Source organism: Giraffa tippelskirchi, chromosome X, assembly GCF_054371585.1.
Source record: "Giraffa tippelskirchi isolate mGirTip1 chromosome X, T2T-mGirTip1v1.2.pri, whole genome shotgun sequence".
In the NCBI taxonomy this organism is placed as follows: domain Eukaryota; kingdom Metazoa; phylum Chordata; class Mammalia; order Artiodactyla; family Giraffidae; genus Giraffa; species Giraffa tippelskirchi.
Genome location: NC_137289.1, coordinates 14,508,495 through 14,532,006, shown reverse-complemented (window position 1 = coordinate 14,532,006; position 23,512 = coordinate 14,508,495). Strand labels below are relative to the sequence as shown.

General features: G+C 43.5%; 2 protein-coding genes across 3 annotated transcripts in view; one reads left to right on the top strand and one right to left on the bottom strand.

The window, feature by feature from the left end:
• The window catches only part of FGF13 (fibroblast growth factor 13), an 833,122-nt gene extending 819,637 nt beyond the window's left edge, over positions 1-13,485 (bottom strand). Inside the window, exons 1-2 of the mRNA XM_081565116.1 lie at positions 13,389-13,485; positions 12,733-12,820 (exon numbers count right to left, since the gene is read on the bottom strand). The gene's annotated coding sequence lies outside the window, so the exon portion shown is untranslated. The remainder of the gene's footprint in view (positions 1-12,732; positions 12,821-13,388) is intronic.
• The window catches only part of F9 (coagulation factor IX), a 30,881-nt gene extending 9,553 nt beyond the window's left edge, over positions 1-21,328 (top strand). The window contains exons 4-8 of one of the 2 annotated variants that reach the window (XM_081565112.1): positions 1,354-1,467; positions 8,312-8,440; positions 10,843-11,048; positions 19,199-19,313; positions 20,781-21,328. In XM_081565112.1, the coding sequence (XP_081421238.1) occupies positions 1,354-1,467; positions 8,312-8,440; positions 10,843-11,048; positions 19,199-19,313; positions 20,781-21,328 (1,112 nt within the window). The remainder of the gene's footprint in view (positions 1-1,353; positions 1,468-8,311; positions 8,441-10,842; positions 11,049-19,198; positions 19,314-20,780) is intronic. The other variant, XM_081565113.1, reaches the window with a different exon arrangement.
• Positions 21,329-23,512: the final 2,184 nt, after the last annotated feature.

Here is a 23,512-nt window from a genome sequence, read left to right as displayed (position 1 = left end):
CCTGAACATCAATAATAATAAACCAGAGATAACGTATTTTGTTTTCACAGAATTGGAACAAATTGAAGTATCTGTGCAAAAGTGCATTGGATTAAGGGGCAGAGGGGACAAGGTCTAATTTTTACAACAAGCAGATTTTCCAGAGAGGGACTCTTCCTGAGAAAGGGTTATTAGCCCTTAGCCAGTGGGACCTGGATACAAGCTCCTGACAGTGAGCATGATAGACACACTACTGCTGTCCTACAGCAGGCAGGGCTCCAGTCAGGAATCTTGGCTCTAAAATATGACCAACCATTAGAAATTCCTCTTGAATTGCTCCCTTTCGCTCACTGTTTTATTCTTGTGTCATCTTTAAAGCTTACTCTTTTGTTACTCACACATCAAGCCTTGCTGATCTCGCTCCTGGCTTTCTTCAGGGCTCTTCCTCTGCTCAGAGGACGCACCAGCCTCCCGCCTGGTTCTCTTCACCACTTTCCCCTGAAGCTGCCTTAGAGTTACGAGTTGAGGCAGAGCTCTGAGAAATCCGACTGAAGGGTTCCCTTCTCATCCTGACCCTTCCCCTCTTACCTATTCCTTGCTCCTGTTTTCTGATGACCAGTGTCTTCAAAGGTTCTCCAGAATGCTATGAATGTAGAAACTTCAGGAAAGATAGGAAGGAAACATAGCCAATCTATATAAAAACATAGCACATTTTCAGAAGTTTTTCTTTTTTAACTCTTTGCATTGAAAGCTGTTTGTCTCTTTACCAAACCATTTGGGACCTAATCATAGACAGTAGAATATCCTTCAGGAGTTGAGCATCTTTTGGGCTGTTTGGAACCATCACTGGCTACTTAACAGTGAAATGATGAGATGAGGAAGTAGATGCGAGTGCTCCATGCCGAGGCTGCCAGTTCCCTGAGTGGAGTTGCTGTTACCTAGCTCAATTTGTTCTACAAGACGCGCAACAGAGCAAGCCGGGTACAACACGTAGATGATTGCTGAAGCAACATAGTTCGACTTAGAATTAACTCCATCATCATTCTATAAGGAAGGGCTGAAAATTCGTCTCACCTTCTGCTGAGTATGTCTCTATACTCAGACTTTCTTATCCCTCATCTTCCTCCCTTCAGTTGCATAAATAATCCACATGCCTCCTTAGGGCCATTTCTTAGAACAATGTTAGCCTAAAAACCTTTATTAGAATTTTTAGAAACTTCAGAAAACAGGAGCATCCCATAAGCAGCTGATCTCCAGGTCAGAAGTCCTGCTCTGACCCTAAAATTAGGCTCCCCTCTCCATGAGTCTGTGCAGGAAGGACTGGGCATTCTAACCAATGCATCTGCTAATTCATCTTCTTAATCTACCTTGAAGATGGAGACCAGTGTGAGTCCAATCCATGTTTAAACGGCGGCATGTGCAAGGATGACATTAATTCCTATGAATGTTGGTGTCAAGCTGGATTTGAAGGAAAGAACTGTGAATTAGGTAAGTAACTATCTTTGGATTACTGGTGATTCCAAATTTCCCTTTGAAACCAGATGCAACTGGAAAATGCAATATGTACGTACCATAATTTTCTCTTAAATTATGGTAAAGAACCCTTTACATGAGATCTACACTCAACAAATTTTGAAGTATATGATACCATATTGCTAACTCTGTATAGCAGATGTCTAGACTTTATTCCTCTTGCATAACTGAAACCTGGAGAACAGCAACTCCTCACTTGTTCCTCCCCCCCAGCTCCTGGCAAACACCATTGTATTCTCTGCTTCTATATGTTGGACTATTTTTAGACACCTCATATAAGTGGAATCATGTGGCATTTGTCCTTCTGTGACTGCCTTGTTTCATTTACCATAATGTCCTCCAGGCTCATCCATGTTGTTGCATGTGACAGAATTTCCTTATTTTTGAAGGTTGAATAATATTCCATTGTATAAAACATACTTTTAAAGCTTGTAAAGATGATCAATTCATTTTATCTGTGGTCACAGTTTCTGGGATTAATTCAAGAAACCATATGAAGAGCAATAGTAATATTTGGTAACTAGTAGGAAGTGGTAGGTTCCCAGGTGGCACTAGTGGTAAACAACATGCCTGCCAATGTAGGAGATGTAAGAAACCCAGATTTAGTCCTGTGGTTGGGAAGATTCCCCTGGAGAAGGAAATGGCAATCCACTCCAGTATTCTTGCCTGGAGAATCCCACGGGCAGGGGAGCCTGGTGGGCCACAGTCCATAGGGTCGCAAAAAGTTGGACACAACTGAAGTGACAGCACGCATGCATGCACAGAACTGGTAATGGTGTTCTACCATCTTATTCATCCTCAATACAACCATTATTCTCCCCATTCTACACACATGAGGAAAGTGCAGCTCAAACATTTCAAAATCACAGACGCAGTAAACGGTTCAGCCAGGACCTGAACTCCAATTCATCTGACCAAAACCCATGCTTCTAACTGCTATCCGCAAAACGCAAAGAAAACTGACCCACAAAACTGTTTGAACTCATGACTAAAATATCAACAAAGTGGAAGTCAACTAAGTATAGAATTGGGGTAGAGAAGGCCAAGTCTCCCTTATAATAGGTTCTTCTCCACCCATACGAACCACTTCACATGTGAAATTTGTTGACAAAATTCAGAACTCATTCCTGAATTTGACCAAATTGATACACTGGAGTTACATAGAAAATCTAGGGTCATTGTGCATCTTTTCTTTGCATAGCCTAGACTTCTTTTTTTCTGAGATTGTGGCAGTTGGAACAGTAAACCCCAAAGTCCTTTACCTATTTGTTTACTACCTCTGGATGCAGGATTACTGGTACTGTAATTGTGAAAAGCATACAGTGCTAATGACAGATTCTCTTTCTACTCTGAAACTCCAGAAGAATAGAGATGCAGTCCTAGGAGAGAATTCAACACCACAGGCTACATGACTAAGGGCAAAGAGTAGAAAATTAGCAGGACTCTATTTAGGCGTTATGGCAATCCACCTGACACAGATGAAAAGGGCATAAAACAAAATGAAATGCAGCAGCTGCACTTGTCCTTTAGAGAAGGGGGAAAGTCGTCTCTAATACTGTGCAGAAATCCTTTCAGTGCTAAAGAGAAATCCATTGATCATCTTCCTTTGAGATCCAAAAGATTAAAAGAAATAGAAGACAGGGAACAGAAAAGGTAGCAGGGCAACAACATTTAAAAATAAAGATAAAAGGAGATGCAGGTGGATGAACTGGTACCCTGAGCTTGGACTCCCACTCCCCCAGGCTTCACAGTGTGGGGACACTCCGATGCCTGGGTTCCCTTTCCTATGGGCATGTTCATTGGTTCAACATCTCTGAAGTGCTACTAGCACCTGAAAGGTTACAATTTCAAATTCAGATGGACCTAGATAAATCTGATCCTGTTGCTTGGAAGCCTATGGAAACTGATTGAATATCACCTTAAATAATATAATTATTAGAGCTGATGGAATGAAAGACTCAATTGGTCTCCATTAAGAATGAAGGGCATGCCGTAGCAAAGGATAACTGAAAATAGTGTTTAATGTTAAATACCCCTAAATGTGAGAGTTGGACCATAAAGAAGGCTAAGCATCAAAGAATTGATGCTTTCAAACTGTGATGCTGGAGAAGATTCTTGAGAGTTCCTTGGACAGCAAGGAGATCAAACCAGTCAATCCTAAAGGAAACCAATCCTGAATACTCATTGGAAGGACTGATGTTGAAACGCCAATACTTTGGCCACCTGATGCAAAGAGCCAATTCATTGGAAAAGACCCCAATGCTGGGAAAGATTGAAGGCAGAAGGAAAAGGGGGCGACAGAGGATGAGATAGTTGGCTGGCATCACCAACTCGATGGATATGTGAGCAAACTCCAGGAAATAGTAAAGGACGGAGAAGCCTGGCGTGCTGCTGTCCATGAGGTCACAGTCAGACATGACTTAGCGACTGAACAACAAAATGTCTTCAGTTTAAACATAAAGACACTTTAAAAGAGGCAGAGAGCCCTGAGGAATGTAGTTATAAAAGCACAAAACTGCTATGATAGGTTTTGCTATGTGCATGAGGCTACGGTCCACACAGCAAAAGTGCTAAGTCTACAATGGGCACCTCTTCAGGCCCCTCGGGTTCGCCACATTTTGGTTTGGTCACGGCTCCGTGGAGACACTGCAGACACCACCAACCCTAGCCTCTAAGGTGTCTTGAGCCCATTTGATCAAGGTTTAGAAAAACCCTCCCAGCTTGCTTAGTTTAGAAACAAAGTGGGAATTCTCTCAAAAAACTCTACCTCAGACACTAGAGGAAAGCAAAAACATACGCAAACTCCCATTTAAGCTGTTGCTTCAAACCAAACTAAGGACTGATCTCAAAAGCCACTAGAAAAAAAGCACAGTTCATGGAGTATCTGTGCCCCGAGTCCCTGGCCTCACCCAGTGTTTGAAAGGGAAGGAGATTTCCATTGTTGAGACCTTGTTCATTTTCTTCTTCTCTTGTTCATCAGGCTCCTCTCCAGGGAAGAGAGGTGCAAACATTCAGGGAATGCTTTCTAGTTAGAACAATTAACTGGCTACTGTGTGTCTTTGGCTGGAATAAAGACCACTGTGTGTCCCCAGCTACACATCCCATCTGAGTCCTTTTCAGATAAATCAAAGTCTGTAAGAGTTTGGCCATTCCTGTCCCTTCTAAAGAGTACAAGAGGCATTTCCCCACGGTAAGAGAGATGGAAAGAAAAACAAGCACAGAAACACTTTTTTTTTTTTCATTTTGGTAAATCACAGACACTACTAATATACTGTGTATTTCTGTGGAGTAAAAAAAAAAAAAGGAAAATATCTTGAGTTCAGTTGATAAACTTGTTAAAGAGAATATCTTTCATCCCAGTTTTGGTTCTCTCATCTGTGAATATATCGGGGCAGATGAAGGCAGAGTAAAATGAAGCAGAACACGCTAACTTATATAGTAGGCAGGGTGGGGGGGGGCGGTGAGAGGTGTTTGTGCTAACATAGAGGGAGAAGAACAGACACTATGAGATGTCCATCCACAGATATTCTAGGGGCTTCCCTGGTGGCTCAAATGGTAAAGAATCTGCCTGCAATGCAGGAGACCTGGATTCAATCCCTGGGTTGGGAAGATGCCCTGGAGAAGGAAATGGCAACCCACTCCAGTATTCTTGCCTGGGAAATCCCAAGGACAGAGGAGCCTGGCAGGCTACAGTCCATGGGGGTTGCAAGAGTCAGGCACGACTGAGCGACTAAACCAACCAACCAAAGGACCAGGGAGAATCTACACCCAACATGGGCCTAATGTCCAAGTGCTCCAGAAACAATTGATGACTGAGTCCTACAGTGACTGTCCCCAAGGTGCAGGACTACAGACCTCTCCACTGGAACTCCTTGTGCTGTTATTTTCTTTCCAGACTCTTAAGATCTTTACTTGAGGTCAAAAGATTGCTGGTCGGATAGCAATATTTCCCACTGTGTGCACAAACCAAGCCAAAGGACAGCAGCAGCAGCAACATACTAGGCCACAAAGAGCAGTGACAAACGGGGAAAAGGATAGAGCGGTCTAGTTACTTAGCCAAGGATGCAGAATCAGGAAAAGCACCTCAACTTTACCCATTCCTGTTGTGCATGGCCAGGTCCGAACTGGTCAGCACCTGCCACCCACCTCTGAACTCAGCACATTCTCATATTGACTGAACACTCCCTACAGGGGGTATTTAATTTGGCTGAACACTCTAGTATTGCTTTGCAGCAACAAAATGATTGCTAGTAACATGAGAAGAGCCAGCGATGTAATTACCATTAGTGAGGAGAAAGGTCTTTAATAAATAAATAAATAAAAAGGACCAAGTGCCATCTTTTTGGCTCCTGCACTTAGTGAATTATTGGCAGCAAAGGGTAAAGCTTAAGCTGGTTCCTTTGTCTACCTGGTAACAGTTGATTTGCCTTCCCTCGTTTCCTGAAGATCAGTAAGGAAGATGAACTAATCATTACTCTATCCTATGCTACCTACATAAAATGGAATTCAAAAATTTAGATCTCACTCACAAATCATTAATATACTCCCAGACCATACAGTCATTCTGTTAGCCTGAAATCTAAAGAGAAAAAAAAAAAGAGTCTGTGACACGAGCTTATGTGTTAAGGTGTGCAATTCTAGGGGGGCAAGAATAAGGGATGGGTGAGTGAGAAGTGAGGAAAGGAGAACCAAGAGTAGGAGTCATCTCTCCTCACCTGCAATTGACTGCTTGATCTCTGGGGACTGTTTTCCAAGAAGCCATGTGAGCTGGCCTCAGGAGAGTCAGTCTCAGAGGGGAGAAGAGGTAAAAGAATCTGTCCACCAGCATACATCTCTCGATGGTCAACAGTTCAGCCTGTGCAGCATTAACTCCCCGGCATCACCACGTTGTATACACTGGGGCCCCGAGAGGCCACGTGGCATCCCAGGCCTCAACATCAACCCGGAAGCGTCAAGCAAAGAGACCAGAGGCCCACGATACAGATCTGATCCAGGCCATTCAAGGCAGCACCTGGATGAAGCCAAGGGAAGTCCATGCAGAGCTAATCACCAACGGGGCTGGGACAGACGCGGGTGAGGCTGGGGGCAACTAAGGTGGCCCACAACAGGTGGCTAACACAGTCGTGCATATTCTAACTGCATTGACAAAGGAGCACTTCTCTTGAAAGCTCTACTGTTGTCAAGCCTGTAGGTAACGGGAAGGTGTCTTCCATTCACTGTGTTCCTGCACTGTTCTAGAGACAGAAATCAGTCCAGGGGCAGAGCCTATTTCTCTTAACTCAGCATGTCTTAGCTAGCAAGCCCTGAACCCTGCTACTTCCTGTTACTGAGATGGCATCGGAGAAACAAAGGGAAAGCACAGGAATTTGAAAATACAGAATAGGATGGCAGAAACAAGCCAAATATATCAGGAATCACAATTAATGTGAATTGGAGTTAAGGACAATTTTCAGTCTGGAGTTAAAAATCTAATTATATGCTGCTGATCAAAGAGACACCTAAAATAAAACTGTAACAGGAGAATAAAATAAAGGGATATAAAAACATTTGCCAGGTAAATGCTAACACAAAGAAACTGGCAAAGCCATCTTAATATCAGATAAAATAGAATCTTGGCCAAAAGCATTACAAGAGACAAAGAAAGATATATTATATGAATAAGGGAGATTGTATAGGAGAATAAAGAAAATATGGGCCACTAGACTGCTTATCATTGTCAACATATAGTGTTTTTGGCATTTATCTCCCTTAAAGGACCTTATTTCATTCTCCTGTGTTGATACATATCCACCAGGGCCAGCTTCAAGTTTGCTTTGAAAAACTGGATTATATTAACAGTAGGCACTTGTATTCAGCAAAATATACTATTTAGGGTGAAAAGATAAGTCACAGAGTGGGAGAAGGTATCAACAATGCATATATCCAGCAACTAGAACTCTCATATGCTGATGGTGAGAATCTAAATTTGTATAATTATCTTAGAAAACTATTTGGCAATATCTACTAAGCCTGAACACATGGTCCAATCATTGCACTTATGAGTACAGATCCAGTCAATATGCACACATGTTACCAAAAGATATGTACAAGAATGTTCATTACAGCATTAAATATAAGAACCAAAAACTGAAAACTCAACTCAAATATTCATCCACAGTAAAATGGTGAACAGAGGTAGTAATATTCATACAATGGAATCTATTACACAGCATGTAGATGAACTATGGCTATACAAAACAAAATGGATGAAGCTCACAGACAAAATGTTAACTGAGAGACACAGTATACATAATGGGAGCTTCTCCTTAAAGTTCACAAACAGGTGAAACTAATTCCTTGTTAGAAGTCAGGGTAATGGTAACTTTGGGAAGGAGGAAGTAGTGACAGGAAGAGGGAATTAAGAGAGCTTCTGGGCTGTTGATAAGGTCCTGTGTACTGATCTGTTTACTGTTTAAACAAGTGAAGTCACCTTGTGAAAACTCATACCAAAGTTCTGGGTACTTTCTGGAATCTGTTATATTTTAATAAGCAGCTTTTTTCACTGCAGTCTATGATTTTGTGAAAATAGCATATCTACACCTTCAGTTTTATGCCAAATCACATATATTGCTGCCACCATTTTTATGCCATACTAAGAATTTTATCTTTTTTCCCCCCTACTCTTAGCTCAAGGCTCACAAACTTCTCTCCATGAATGCTCCCAGCTTATATTTGACCTGTACCGGAGTTAGTGGTTTCATGAACTTTTTAGAATTGTATATTACTTGATGTTATTGCTGTGGATTTTGCTTTCTTTCAGATGCAACATGCAGCATTAAGAATGGCAGATGCAAGCAGTTTTGTCAAAGGGACACAGATAACAAGGTGGTTTGTTCCTGTACTGCTGGATACCGACTTGCAAAAGACCAAAAGTCCTGCGAACCAGCAGGTCAAAATCTAAGTTGTTTTTTAAGTTCAGCAGATATGTTTTCCAAATCCATATTTGAACTTTTAGCATCCTACATAATTTCATTCCTTGTTTTTACTTCTTTTTGAAATCACAGAAAAGACTAGTAGCATGGGCAAATTAATTTTTGAAATTGCACCATCATTTTGAACAGAAATTCTGTAATGGTCTTCTGTCTTCTTTTCTGTACCCAATTTTCTCCTTTGACCTTTATTCATGAAGCAATTGATTTGTGTGATTTCTGTATGCATGTCTATAATTCATGAAGTCAAATTAATGTAGTAATCCTGTAATAAAAAAATAAAAGATACATACGTGGTTGACTGATAGGCTTCTAGTACAAGGCTGGTGAATTTTAAGCATGATCTGTCCAAGCGTGGCTGGTTTACGCTGAGAAAGTTATTTTCTATCCTTCGGTCTCAACCTGAGTTTACACGCTTGGCATCAGAATAGTTCTGACAACTATCTGTTCTGAGTTGTGTCAAGCCAATCAGCACAGTCAATCTATACAGCAATGGACAAAGCAATGTTTCCCAGTTATGTCAACCATGCCACCACATTGACAGCTGACTGGTATGTGGAGAGCATCTCCACTCTTCACACTGCTCTTCTCTGGAAATGAAGGCAGAAGAAACTTGGAATATTTTTTTATTATAGGCTCCACAGGATCATTTATATTTGATAAATGAGGGGCCTTTTTGAAGCAAACTAGATATAATTTCTTTTGCATTTCCAAAGCCTGATAGCTTATTAAATTGATAGATTAAATCACACACCATTCCTCTGTAACTGGGTTCGATACCTATCTTAGCAATGCACCTGGCAGAGGAAATTAAAGAAAGAACCAGAAGACAAGAGTATATAGACTGCACTAAAATGAAGGGTCTAATGCTTCAAGGACCTGCCTGTCTACCATCCTTCTACCTGGTTCTTGACATACACAGCTTCAAACTAGCCTACCTAGGGAGAAGTATGTGTGTATCTGTTTTTACCTTCGAAACCTAACTTCCAGTGTAGACAGACAACATAGTAGCTAAACCATTATAAGTCCTTTTCTGTTATAAGAAAGAGAAAAAAACGGAGAACCACCTCCATATATTGTTATTTTGAATATAGCCTTAGTTTTAGCAGAATAAATAAGCCAAACCTAAAATAAGCTTTTCTGCCTTTCAATAGTAATGGTCCCTTTTCTAGAGCCAATGTTGATGATTTATATTTATACATAAGTATTTTGAACTAATTTCCTGTTTTCCCAACCACATGCTGTCTTCATGATACTTTGCCACAGCTGGTTGCTATAGAAATGTCTGTTATAAGGAATGTGGATAGAAGGAAAGTAAGAAATGAAATGTGAAGTGACTTTGCTTGACTACAAATTTCCATTCTGCTTGTCCACAGTGTATCAGTAGCTGATTTCTTTTCTTTAGGAAATAAACCAACCCAAGATAAAAGGTAGCCAGTGCCCAGGTAGATGTAATGATTATAATCATATTAGTAATTTATTTGGTTAATATTCAACAGCCAGGTAATTAAATCACAATGACTCTCCCCAATGGATATCTAAATTCCACCTTGGAATCTTGAAGGCATTTTGATCTACAAAAGAAGTCCTGGAAATTCCCTGACAGTTCAGTGCTCAGGACTCTGCATTCTCACTGCCAGAGGCCTGGGTTTGATCCCTGGTTAGGAAACTAAAATCCCAAAAGCCACGCAGTGTGGCCTCAAAAAAGAAAAAATGAAATCCTGTTAACAATAAGGAGCAGACATCCCATTTACCTAATTCTAAAATCAAGGTTATATGGCACCAATCCCCAGATTTCCATTCAAGGACAGTACTTGGAAATAAAACTGTTTTGTAAAGAAACAGGAAGTCATTGGATTTCATATAAGTGAAAGTGAAGTCGCTCAGTTGTGTCCGACTCTTTGCGACCCCATGGACTGTAGCCTACCAGGCTTCTCCATCCATGGGATGTTCCAGGCAAGAATACTGGAGTGGGTTGCCATTTCCTTCTCCAGGAGACCTTCCCAACCCAGGGATTGAACCTGGGTCTCCCGCATTGTAGGCAGACGCTTTACCGTCTGAGCCACCAGGAAAGACAAAGTCTTATGAAATTTGATTTGGGAACACCTCTTCTGTTTCCATAAAGATGACAGATTCCTGAGCCAAATGTCCTTTTCATGAAGCATTTGAAAACTTCCCATGGAAATAATGCAATTAACCTCTTAGTTTGAGACTATATTCATTGATTCAATTTTTAAAAAAATATCGATGGGCTTGCTTCTCAGACATGACAAGGATGGGCCTCACTCCTGACTTTTGTAATACACGTTCTGCTAGCCAATGAGAAATACCAGAATACTAATGTTTTTTTCCATTTGTCTAGTGCCATTTCCCTGTGGAAGAGTCTCTGTTTCACATACTTCTAATAAGCTCACCCGTGCTGAGACTATTTTTTCCAATATGAACTATGAAAATTCTTCTGAAGCTGAAATAATTTGGGATAACGTCACTCAAAGCAACCAATCATTCGACGATTTCAATCGTGTGGTTGGTGGAGAAGATGCTGCACGAGGTCAATTCCCTTGGCAGGTACTTGGTGTTGATGGTGTGTCAAAACTGGAGCCCAGTGGAAAAGGGATAGGCCAGGTGGGAGGCTGAGACTAGACATCAGTCAGACCTGCTGGGGTGAGGGAAGTGTTTAGGCACGTTTCAGCACAAAGTAGGATGAGGAAATCCCCATAGGTGAGGAGCTGCTGAAAGAGAAATCCAGGGACAGCTACCACACAAGGCCAAGGAGAGTTTGGCATCAAGGACATGGCATAACAGGATTTCCAACAAGCAACAAGGATGTCTGGAAGCGAGGTCACCAGTACTGGGGCTCTGGGTACTACTTCAGCTTCAGCCCCTGGGAGAACTGGACAGAGTCAGAAAGTCTCTAGGTCCAGAGAAACTGGAGTATTTTGAAGGCATTTTTAAAAGAACTCAGGAAGGATTAAGGCAAGAACTGGGGTACTGGACCCAGGCATGGCATAGGAGGTAGGGGCTTGGTCCAAGGCTGTAGTTCTTAAGGTGTGGTAGCATCAGATTCACCTGGGAACTTGTTGGGACTGTACATTTTCATGCCATGCCCCAGACCTACAGGAATCAGCAACTCTGGGGGTAGGGCCCAGCAATCCGAGCACAAACAAGCCCTTCAGGTTATTCTGACACACTGTACAATTGGAAACTCACGGGTCCAAAGGAAACAAACTTGTTATAGCAGCTAGGGTGTGTGTGTGTTAGTGGCTCAGTCGTGTCCGACTCTTTGCAACCCAGCAGACAGTAGCCCACCAGGCTCCTCTGTCCGTGGGATTTCCCAGGCAAGAATACTGGAGTGGGTAGCCATTCCCTTCTCCAGGGAATCTTCCTGACCCAGGGATCAAACCCAGGTCTCCTGCTTGCAAGCAGATTCTTTACCATCTGAGCCACCAGGGAAGCCCAGCGGCTAGGGTCCAAAACACCAAATAGTGGACTCATGATACCTAGTCCCACATTTCTCCAGGTGTGATCTGCAGACAACACACATGAGAATCACTTGTCCATGTTTTTGAGGTAACCAAGGGCTAGATTTGAGACCCATCATTACAAATCTTTTCATGTCTTCCTTGCTGCACACTTAATAGTGAGTGCACCTGTTGTCTCCTTCCTATCAATCTAGGTAAGGTCATCTGGAGTGTTCAAGATCACTCATCCCCACACATATTTACTCGCTATTTCATCCATATGAAGTAAGATTACTGACTGTAGAGGTACCAAGCACCAGGTTTCAGTCTTGTCTTTTCCAAATGTGAAGAGCCATGCTACTCTCTAGGATACTCCAGAAAGACCCTGTCACACTTTCACACTGATTCCTTCCTCACCAGAGAAACTCTCTCTCCACACCTACTGCACCCAATTTCTCACAAAAGGTGACTGGGTTTCAAAAGCAGGAGATAAACTGAATATACAAGTCACTTTTAGGGACATCCCTGGTGGCCCAGTGATTAAGACATCACAGTCCCAATGCAGGGGGCCTAGGTTCAATCCCTGGTCAGGGAACTAGATCCCACATGACTCAACTAAAGATTCTGCATGCTGCAACTAAGACCCGGCACAGCCAAATGGAAAATTAAAAAAAAAAAAAGTTTAAAGTCACTTTTAGACACAGACAAAACAGGAAAAAACCAACCAGAATCCCCATTTATGGATAAGCCAACTGCCACCATTTCACAGTTAATTTGCAAGGTGGAAATACCTGATTTGATTGCAGACCGGACTGCAGCACCCCTGCTGAAGGCCAAGCATCAAGAGGAAGTGAGCAACAGCTGGGGTTGCAACACCACCTAGAAAAGATTGAAAATGCTGCTGTGTCAGTAAAAGGGGATAGGGAATCACAAGACCACGTGGGTGAAGCAATCTGGCAAAGAGGCCCAGGTGGAGTTCGGTTTCCTATAGAGTAACGAATAATTTGAATGAATTGGAAACGTCTAATCTGTTCAAGAAAAGGGTTAGGTGAGCTGTTGGCTGGCGAGAGCTGAAGGGCCACAAGAGCAAGGGGGTGACGACTTTTTCTTGGAGGATTTACGTATGAAAGTTCCAGGCAGGGGGGTGGACCCTGTTCCCGGTGAAGAAAGGCCGTTCCGGCCACTTGGGTCAGTCACAGAAGCCAGGCAGCTCGGGGAGCAGATCTGGTCGAGCAGATGCTCGTGGAATTGTTGACTCGAGGCGCTGCCGTCCCGAGAACGGCAGCGGCGGGACAAGGCCATCCCGGAACCGTCGAGGGCCCGGGCTCACCTGGTGGGAGATGAGACGGGGCAGGCTAGGGACCGCGGCCACCCCGCCCCGCTCTGAGACCCTAAGAAGCGAGCTTCACCTTTCTTGCAGCTGTCAGCGGCCGCGTGCCTGTCTTACCTTATTCTAGGGCTTTCTTCAGCTTCACCGCTGGAGGCAAAGCCGCATCAGCCGCAGCGGGCTGGCCTCAGGCGCTTCCCAGAACCCCCTGCACTTCCGGCTGCTCTGACCTCCAACCCCAAAGGTCAAAGGCGCAGGCAGACTTGACCTATCTCTGACCTCTAATCCCGCATCAAAGCGACAGAGGGCCTGAGAGAAGTGTAGAGAGGCATGAGGCCAGTTTCCTGCATTTTCCTTCCAGATGCCCAGCTCTGGGTTCAGGGCCCCTGGAGAACTCGGGGACTCTGCAGAGCCACTCAGGAGCCGAGAGAGAGAGCTAGAGGGTTGGCTGCACTATATGGGAACAGAAAGGCTATTTCCTAGAGTCAGTATATCGTTGGCGGAGTGAGCAACTAAAACAGAACTCTAATTTCATAAAGCTACAAAGGGAAGCAATGAAAGACATGAACATTAGAGAAAACAGGGAAATCGCAACACCTATATTATGAGACTACCTTCTCAACAGCTTAAAAGTCAGAATTGGAGGAAGCAGCACTGAGTTTCAGCTTTCTAAACCTCTCACCGACGTTTGGTCCTATTCGCTTGACCCTGACAGCCAACAATTCTGAGCATGCGTGAGCCTGTGCCCAAGAGCTCCACCCTCCCTTTGTGCTTTGAGTTAGGATCTGTCTGGCCCTGGATGCGATGTGCCTGGTCTTTCTCTTTTGGTTTATCATGGGCCTCAGGTTCCGTATTAGCCATAAGTACTGTATGTTTAATCTGAACTACATGGCTCAGATGGTAAAGAATGTGCCTGCAATGCAGGAGACCTGTGTTCGATCTCTGGGTGGGGAAGATTCCCTGGAGAAGGGAATGGCTACCCACTCCAGTATTCTTGTGTGGAGAATCCCATGGACAGAGGAGCCTGGCAGGCTACAGTCCATGGGGTCGCAAAGAGTCAGACACAACCGAGAAACTCACACTTTTCACTTTTCATTGTACGTTTAATCATTTGAAGATCATTCTACGAGGTTGAGAAAGCCAGAATAAAATGGAAACCAAGTGGTTAAGCTTTCTTTAATCCTTATATTTTATTGTTTAGTTGCTCAGTTGTGTCCAACTCTTGCAACCCTGTGGACTGTAACCCGCCAGGTTCCTCTGTCCATGGGATTCTCCAGGCAAGAGTACTGGAGTGGGTTGTGCCTACACAGACCCAATTCTTTCCATTTGATTAGGACACACTCCCATGGCAGACAACAAGTAGTTACCATCTGTATACACCAGAACTTTCTTTCTCCTGGTGGAGGGGAGGATAGTGGGAGGAAGATAAGATATTACATGAAATTCCTAAGACTATGGATATATCTTTACTTGAAAAGATAATCCTCTATTTTTCTTAGCTCAGATTATACAGTTCCAATTAGCAGAAATGAAAACATGACATATGTAATCTCATCTGGCCCCACAAAACTATTTTGGACAGAACATTTAGAGACTTCTTCACTAGGATGGTTTGATGAAGTCTGTTTCAATGACTGGGTTTCCCTGGTGGCTCAGATGGTAAAGCATCTGCCTGCAATGCAGATGTCAATACTAGTCTGCTGCTGCTGCTGCTAAGTCACTTCAGTCGTGTCCGACTCTGTGCAACCCCATAGACAGCAGCCCACCAGGGTCCCCTGTCCCTGGGATTCTCCAGGCAAGAATACTGGAGTGGGTTGCCATTTCCTTCTCCAATGCACGAAAGTGAAAAGTGAAAGTGAAGTCGCTCAGTCATGTCTGACTCTTCACCCCATGGACTGCAGCCTACCAGGCTCCTCCATCCATGGGATTTTCCAGGCAAGAGTACTGGAGTGGGGTGCCATTGCCTTCTCCGCAATACTAGTCTAGTTAACCATTAAAAGCCAAAAGTGATGCTCCCCTCTGTGCCCAGAAAAATGAAGTAGGGCCACTGGCTGGGTGAATCACACTTGTGGGCTTAATAAGCCATACATCATGTAGAAATGGTTTTGGTAGTTATATGTAGGATAACAAGTATGCAAAGAAAAATTGTTAGGAGGTGGCTAGGTAAGGAGAGTAAGAGTTTACTGAAACGACAGGAAAAGGTCAAGTTTTAGTTAAAAGGTTAAAAAAGGAACAACAGGGGAGCAGCTATTACTCTGGGCTGGCATTGTCAGTGAAGTACATCAAAATAGATATGTGAATGTGTATTTCACAGGTGTATGTGTGTGTGTGAAAGAGAAAATGCACTCCTGTTAGGATATGACAAACATTAAAATGTTTGACAGATCAGCACTTGGACACCTTGCTCAGAACATATGCTTTCCCATTTTTCCAATTGTTCTCCAAAGTGATGTCATACAAGCACTTATCCTTGGACACGCAGACAGCTCATCCCCAAACAGCTAACATTTAGATAGCTATGATCCTGAAGTAGTCAAGTAAACATTCCAAAACCAAGTCACTTGAAATATTTTTAAATGCAAATGTATTTTAGGGCTTTTTCTTGGCAAAGATGTTTACCAAAATTTCTAATACCAATCAGGAATGGGCAAAAAAACAAAAAAAAACAAAAAAAACACTCTTCAAGCTTGAAAGGACACAACTGTATTTCTCAGCCATCCACCAGAACAGCGTAGGAGCTCCAGGCAGCAAGTCTTTGGCAGGAATCAGACTAGCTACAACATAGTCTCTGTGCCTGAGGCTGTGGCTATCATTCACTCTGGCCTAACTAGCCCATTAAGCTGAGAGATGTCCAATTCGCCTCTCATATGGAGGGTAAGCACCATTATATCATTGTATATGAATGCTTAACTCCTGTTACTTGAGCAGATATATTCAGTTGTAATCATGAGGCCCAGTAAAGAACAGTGTTGTGCAGATTTGCCTGGTGAGGAAACTTCATCTGAGGTCTGGGCCAGTTTCAAGAACTGGTGACCAGTGCAGTTGCAGGGCCCTGTCTTCCAAAGGGTCCCACACTTGTAGTTCAATGCTTTGCATTTGTATTTTATAACTCAAATTCAATGAGACAGTGGAACATGCGTGCACTGGTGACCTGGAAACTCAAGTCACCGCAGGCTCACCTCTCAGCACTGCACAGGGGTGGGTTCTTGACCTCCCTCTCCCCTGTCCCCTGGTGCCTTGGCTAGCTCTGTCTCCCCTTTCCCCAGCTGCCCAATGACCACTGCCACTGCCAACCCTTGGCACACTGGCATATGCCCCCTCCTCACTGCCAACAGCTACTGTTGTCATCCTCCTCCAGCATAGGCACACAGAGAGTTGAAGCTGGGTGCTCAGACTCTATGCCATTTGAGGAAGGGGCATGGCTACATGGCATCTCACATGGCCAGAAAGGCGTCCTTGCACATTTGGAGGGGGAATAATGGGGGCAAACCTCTTGCCTCCCTTCATTCCAGGAACTTAACATATCCTGACGCGGAAGTTGAAATATCCTGGGAGTCCCCGTTGGCTGTTGATTGCCTCAGTGGACCAGTGGGAAGGGAAGAAGGCACCAGGGCACCAGCACAGGGCTGGTGGGAGAGGGGACCTGGCAGCTGAGAGCTGCATTTGTGAGTGCCTGTTCAGTGCCCCTGGGCACCTGGGAGTGCCTGCGCTCACCCAGTGGCTATGCCCCACACGTGAGGGAGCCCAACTTGAAACAGTAAATTCACAACACCATGATAGGTTGTGAGAGACCACAGAAGAAAAGCAAAACTGTTTTATTTTAGTATCTTCCATGACACTCTTTCCTAGCTTGAACAAGGGGACCTGCATTTTCATTTTGCAACAAGCCCCGCAAATTATGTAGCCAGCTTCTTCTGGAGTAATCACTTTTAAAACATAAAGGTCTCCAAGCTGTGGAAATTCTGAAACAGAATTTCTCGAATTTAATTATGCATAAGGATATTCTGGAGATCTGCATTTTCTCCCATCCCACGCAGCAAATATTCTGATGAAATCTGGGTGGGCTCCCAAAGCTGCATTTTATAAGCACCCCAGATGCAATTGGTCCACCAAGCACACGAGGAGAAATACTGGGTGCTTAGAAGCCTAGATTCTGAAGCCAGGCAGGCTAGGGTTTGTATCCCAGCCTCACCACTAAGCTTAACTAACTGCATATCTAAACCTCGGTATGCTCATCTGTATGGATGTGTCACTCCACAAAGTGTTGTGAGTATTAAATGTACATGAAACACTTAGCACAATGATTTGTCCATAGTGAGCAATACAGATTCAAAAAAAATTAAGATCATTGTTGAGTCTGGACAGTGGGTGAACTGCTGTTTATTATGTTGTGTGAGTTTTCCTATATTTTTATTTTTCAACATGAAAAACGACAGCTAGAATGAGAGGGAAACCTGTGTTTAGAAAAGAGGGTCAGAGGCTTGCAGTGAGTCACCCCCATAGGTCTCCATGTGGGAGGCTAGTGCTTAAGTGTCTAGGATTTAGCCAGGGTTCAGTAAACAGAATTCAGGACAAAAAGAATCTCCACTAGAATATGCCCCCAAGGACCTTCTCAGACTCATACTGGAAAGGAGTGGCCACCCCCTTTTCCTAGTTTATTATTAATGGGCTTACGCCTGAGGCTGTATGTGCTTCAGTAAAAGGGCAGCAGTGCCCATAAAGGGTTTACCAAATGTTGAGTGTGCCCTCTAGTGTTCACACTTCTCAGTTTTCTTCCTGAAAAGGTGGACCAAGGCCCTTGCATACACAGGAAGTGAAAATTCTCCAAGTTGATCTAGACATTGAGGTGGTAAAAATATCCATGGTCCACTCTGGTTATACGATGAATGTGTAGATGAAAGAATGGACTGGCCTCTTATCTAATCACGCCCAGGCTCAAAATAGTGCTCAAACATCTCTGTTCCCAAATCAAACATAGCTTAGTAGATCTTTTAGGACAGGGGTAGCTTACAGATCCAGTGGGGGCAGGTGGAGATGGTAGGGGGGAGACCAGAAGGAGTGCACAAGTTCGGCTGTTGCTCCCTGCCTGAATGGTCATAGCACAGCTGTTAAGTCTCATTTCATATCATTCTTGTTGAGAAAGGGCTTGAAAAGATCTCCTGGAAAAGTCAGTAGTTTTTCTTTCAAATGCTCTATGGCAAGCAGATTTCCTCGTGCATGGACAGGAGACTCAGCAATCACTTGATCTCCAGGAGTCAAATCAGTGTGTTTCTGAATGTACCAGCCATATCCCCAAGAAGCAATTTATGCTATCAGAGAACCAGACTTGCCTGGAAAGGAAATCCAAGGACCCCACATCATCCAAAGAAGCTATTTCCTCCTACTTGCCTCATCTAGCACTCCCCCTGGCTATCACTGCATATTCTCTTCAAGACAGTTTCAGAAATGGCTTTTTTGATTGTGCTCCAGGAACACTAAGACATCTTCAAAACTGACACTTGCCAGAAACACTCCACTTCAGCCAGCACCTGCTGCTACTGCTGCTGCTAAGTCGCTTCAGTCGTGTCTGACTCTGTGCAACCCCATAGATGGAAGCCCACCAGGCTCCCCTGTCCCTGGGATTCTCCAGGCAAGAATAGTGGAGTGGGTTGCCATTTCCTTCTCCAATGCATGAAAGTGAAAAGTGAAAGTGAAGTCGCTCAGTTGTGTCCGACTCCTAGCGACCCCATGGACTGCAGCCTACCAGGCTCCTCCGTCCATGGGATTTTCCAGGCAAGCGTACTGGAGTGGGGTGCCATTGCCTTCTCCGAGCCAGCACCTAGAAGCCAACTTTTTGCTCATTCCTCTAAACAGCACACGTGTTTTCTGTTGTTGTTGTTGTTGTAGATCAAATATATTATGTAGTAAGATTCATCATTTTGTTTCCACAGGTCCTTTTGCATGGTGAAATTGCTGCGTTCTGTGGAGGTTCCATCGTTAATGAAAAATGGGTTGTAACTGCAGCCCACTGCATCAAGCCTGGTGTTAAAATTACTGTTGTTGCAGGTAAATAAACAAGGGATGGCAATTGTTTGCAACAGCACTAGATCTTCTATATGACTGCTGTATCATTTGGGTGTTGGTTTAGTCGCTAAGTTACGTCCAACTCTTGGGACCCCATGGACTGTAGCCTGCCAGGCTCCTCTGTCCACCAGATTTCCCAGGCAAGAATACTGGAGTGGGTTCCCATTTCCTTCTCTAGGGGATCTTCCTGACCCAGGGATTGAACCCCCATCTCCGGCATTGCAGGCAGATTCTTTACCGACTGAGCCACCAGAGAAGCCCATATAATATTTTACTAGAGTCTATTGAGATCGTTGCTAACTAAGTTGAACTAGTGGTAGAGAGGCCATCTTTTCAAAGTCCAACTTATTCCATCCTTATTTTTTATTATTATTTTTTGGCCACACCATGCAGCATGTGGGATCTTAGTTCCCCAACCAGGGATCAAACTCAAGACCCCTGCATTGGAAGGTGGACTCTTGACCACTGGACCACCAGGGAAATCCCTCTGTATCATTCTTTTGGCAGACTTTTACTAGCACTCATCTCAGTGCAAATATACTTATCTATTGATGTGTCCATTTCCCCACCAGACTGAGCCTTTGCAAAAGCCATGTCATATCACTGATGCTTGTATCCTTACCCCTGGCACAAGCTGTAACCTGCCCTCAGTTAACATTTGAATGAATGACCAAATGAATGTATTATCTGTGCTCAAAAAAGCGGTCAAAATCCTTGAAGTTGGGAATGAATTTGAGCAAGCTCCGGGAGTTGGTGATGGACAGGAAAGCCTGGTATGCTGCAGTCCGTGGGGTCGCAAAGAGTCGAACATGACTGAGCGACTGAACTGAACTGAGGATAATTCATAACAAGTCAATTCATTATCACCTGTGAACAGGATGAGACTTGTAAACGGCATGGGTGAACAGATCTGATGGTCCTGAATGGCTTTTTGCTCTGAAACGTATGCATTGGCCCTCAATTAAGTTTTACCAAAATCGTAACAATACAAGAATAAGATATTTGACATTTGAATGGCAGGTAATTCAATGGTGCCGAGTGGACACTTGGAGAATCTGCTTCTTTATGTGAAAGGTGATATGTGACTGAAGAGAAATTTATTTTCAGTGGGTGAATATAAGCTGCCAGCTAAGGACAGGGGCTTCCCTGGTGGCTCAGTCGGTAAAGAATCCACCTGCAATGCAGGAGACTGCCTGTACCACAGGAGACCAGGGTTCGATCCCTGGGTCAGGAAGATCCCCTGGAGAAGGAAATGGCAACCCATTCCAGTATTCTTGCCTGGGAAATCCCATGTACAGAGGAGCCTGGTGGGCTCTAGCCCATGGGGTCGCAAGAGTCAGACACGACTGAGCAACTAAACCACCACAAGGAAGTGATGCTAGATGGACACTTGGAAAACGTGTTTCTTTGTGGGAGAGACTGGCTGAAAAAGAAATTTCTTTTCTATAGGTGAGCATAACACCGAGGAGCCAGAACCTACAGAGCAAAAGCGAAATGTGATCCGTGCTATTCCTTACTACGGCTACAATGCATCTATTAATAAGTACAGCCATGACATTGCCCTCCTGGAGCTGGATGAACCCTTAGAGCTAAATAGCTATGTAACCCCTATTTGCATTGCTGACAAGGAATACACGAACATCTTCCTCAAATTTGGTTACGGTTATGTGAGTGGCTGGGGAAGAGTCTTCCACAGAGGGAGGTCAGCCTCAGTTCTTCAGTACCTGAAAGTTCCACTTGTTGACCGAGCCACGTGTCTTCGATCCACGAAGTTCACCATCTACAGTCACATGTTCTGTGCTGGCTACCATGAGGGAGGTAAAGATTCATGCCAAGGAGACAGTGGGGGACCCCATGTTACCGAAGTGGAAGGTACCAGTTTCTTAACTGGAATTATTAGCTGGGGTGAAGAGTGTGCAGTGAAAGGAAAATATGGCATATATACCAAGGTGTCCCGGTATGTCAACTGGATTAAGGAAAAAACAAAGCTCACGTAAAGAAAAATGTATTTCCAAGGCTGATATATTTGGAATTGAACATGGACAAGGTCCTTTACTAACTAATCACTTTCCCATCTCTGTAGATTTGAGTGTATACCTTCTATGAATATTCCTTTTTCTCTTTATGGGGAGAAGTCTAGCTAGACTTCATATTTTACTAGAATAATTAGATAAGAAAATGAAATCACTAGAGAAACATACTGTGATGGGAAATTGTGGCCATTCCTTCGGGTCCAGCCCTTGACCAAATTGTGAAGTTAAGTTCTTCATCCTGCCCTTCAGCCATTGTGGTTCTCCACAGAGGCAACTCACTGCTTCTCTGCCTTTAGCAGCATTCCACATGCCAGATCTTTCTTACATCCCCACCAAGTTAAAATTTATTGGATCTGTATCCAAGATATTTGGTCTAGTGCATCACAAAGCCAGCCCCACATTCATCCAGGAAGAACATAGGAGCAGCTGAGAGATTAAAAGTCATGGGAAACACTACTTCTTTTTCAGTACCCTTATTCCTGCATCCTTTATCCTTTCCACCTTTTAATCCCCAAATCACTTTTTCTCTTTGTCTCCCCTTTTCCCTACATAGGTATTAAAGGAGGGAAGGGAAGCATTGTACTGTTTTACTGCTGTGCACAATTTACTGCTGTGCACCTATCAAACCCAGACTTGCTCTCAGTTTGGTCTTGGGCCTCCTTTTCATCACACGGAGATAAAGTAAGGTGCCTGATCTTGGAGGGAAAGTTCCTCTCAGACAGTCACATTATTAAAATAATACATAATGGAAGGAATGACCCATCAGAGTAGTTTCCTATGGACTTGTAATTGTGTTGTTATGGAGGTTTGACTAGACATGGTTCCATGAAGGCAAACAGGCATGTCATTATAACCAAGAAAACTGACATGTAGCCAGGTGAGTTGACACCTGTCAGAACACTCAGTTGGCAAGTAGAGCAAATAGTGTCTTCAATAAAACTCATTGGTGTGTCTCCAGTGTTGTTCAGGGCTAAGAAAGAAGTTGCTAAGACCAGAAAATACGAGCGTCATGCCTCTTCAACTGGTGTATCGCCACAGTGGAGAGGGCTGCACCAGGCTTACAGACATGTATTGTTCCCATGAGCCAGCAAACTCCCTTTTGCTGGTTCCATGTTCACCAGGCCACTTTTTTTTATTATAATTAGGGCTTCTATATTATATTCTCTAGAGGGTTATTGACCAACCAACATATCAATCAATCACATCAATATTTTGATCTATTAGACTATTTCCCTTTGTGAATTAAACTGACGTTCTGATTCACACCTTGGCTTTTCATTAATTTGGTTGATGTGAATAATTTACCCTGCATGTGATTACATGTGGAACTACTGACAACACCATGTTTTGGACCACTTTGACCCAACCAAGCTGCTGCTGCCCCTGCCCTCGTGTTACTCCCATCCAGGCCTCACACTTGCTGATTTCTTTCAACTTACTCTCATTAATTGCTTTTTTCCTTGAGTTTTTCAAATAAAGTATCAATAAATGTAGTTTTCAATTCCTCAAAAACTGTTTTTTGTTGAATCATTCAAAGAGAGGGCTCCCAAATACTACATCTGGCAGGACACTCAAAAGAATGCATCCAAATGCCATATGACACAACAGAGATTTGATGCTCTGTTGTCACACAGCTTTCATGGGAGGCAGTGTGTGCTGTGTCCTGGTGAGGACAGTGGTCTGGATCCACACAGAACAGAATTGAGTCTAAATATTTGTGAATATGGCCTTGGATAAGTCACTCTACATTTAAAAAAAAAAGACTTTACTTGGCTGTGCCAGGTCTTAGTTGCAGCATGTGAAGCCTTACTCCCTGACCAGGGATCAAACCCAGGTCTCCTGCATTGGGAGCACAGACTCTTAGCCACTAGACCACCAGGGAAGTCCTAATCACTCTACATTTTGTGCCTAGACTTCTGCATTGTGTAATGATAGAGTTTGACAGGATGCTCTCCAAAGGCCCTTGTTGACCTTGTGATAGTCAGTGAGTTCACATTCTTCCTTTCTTTTATTCAACAAATATTCAAGGAGTGATTCTTGTATGCCAACCTCCAATAGTGTTTATTACATTTGAGTTCACATTTATATATTTTGTGAGTTAACTAAAATAATGTATGTGAATTGCCTTGTTGTCGCCTACTATGCTAC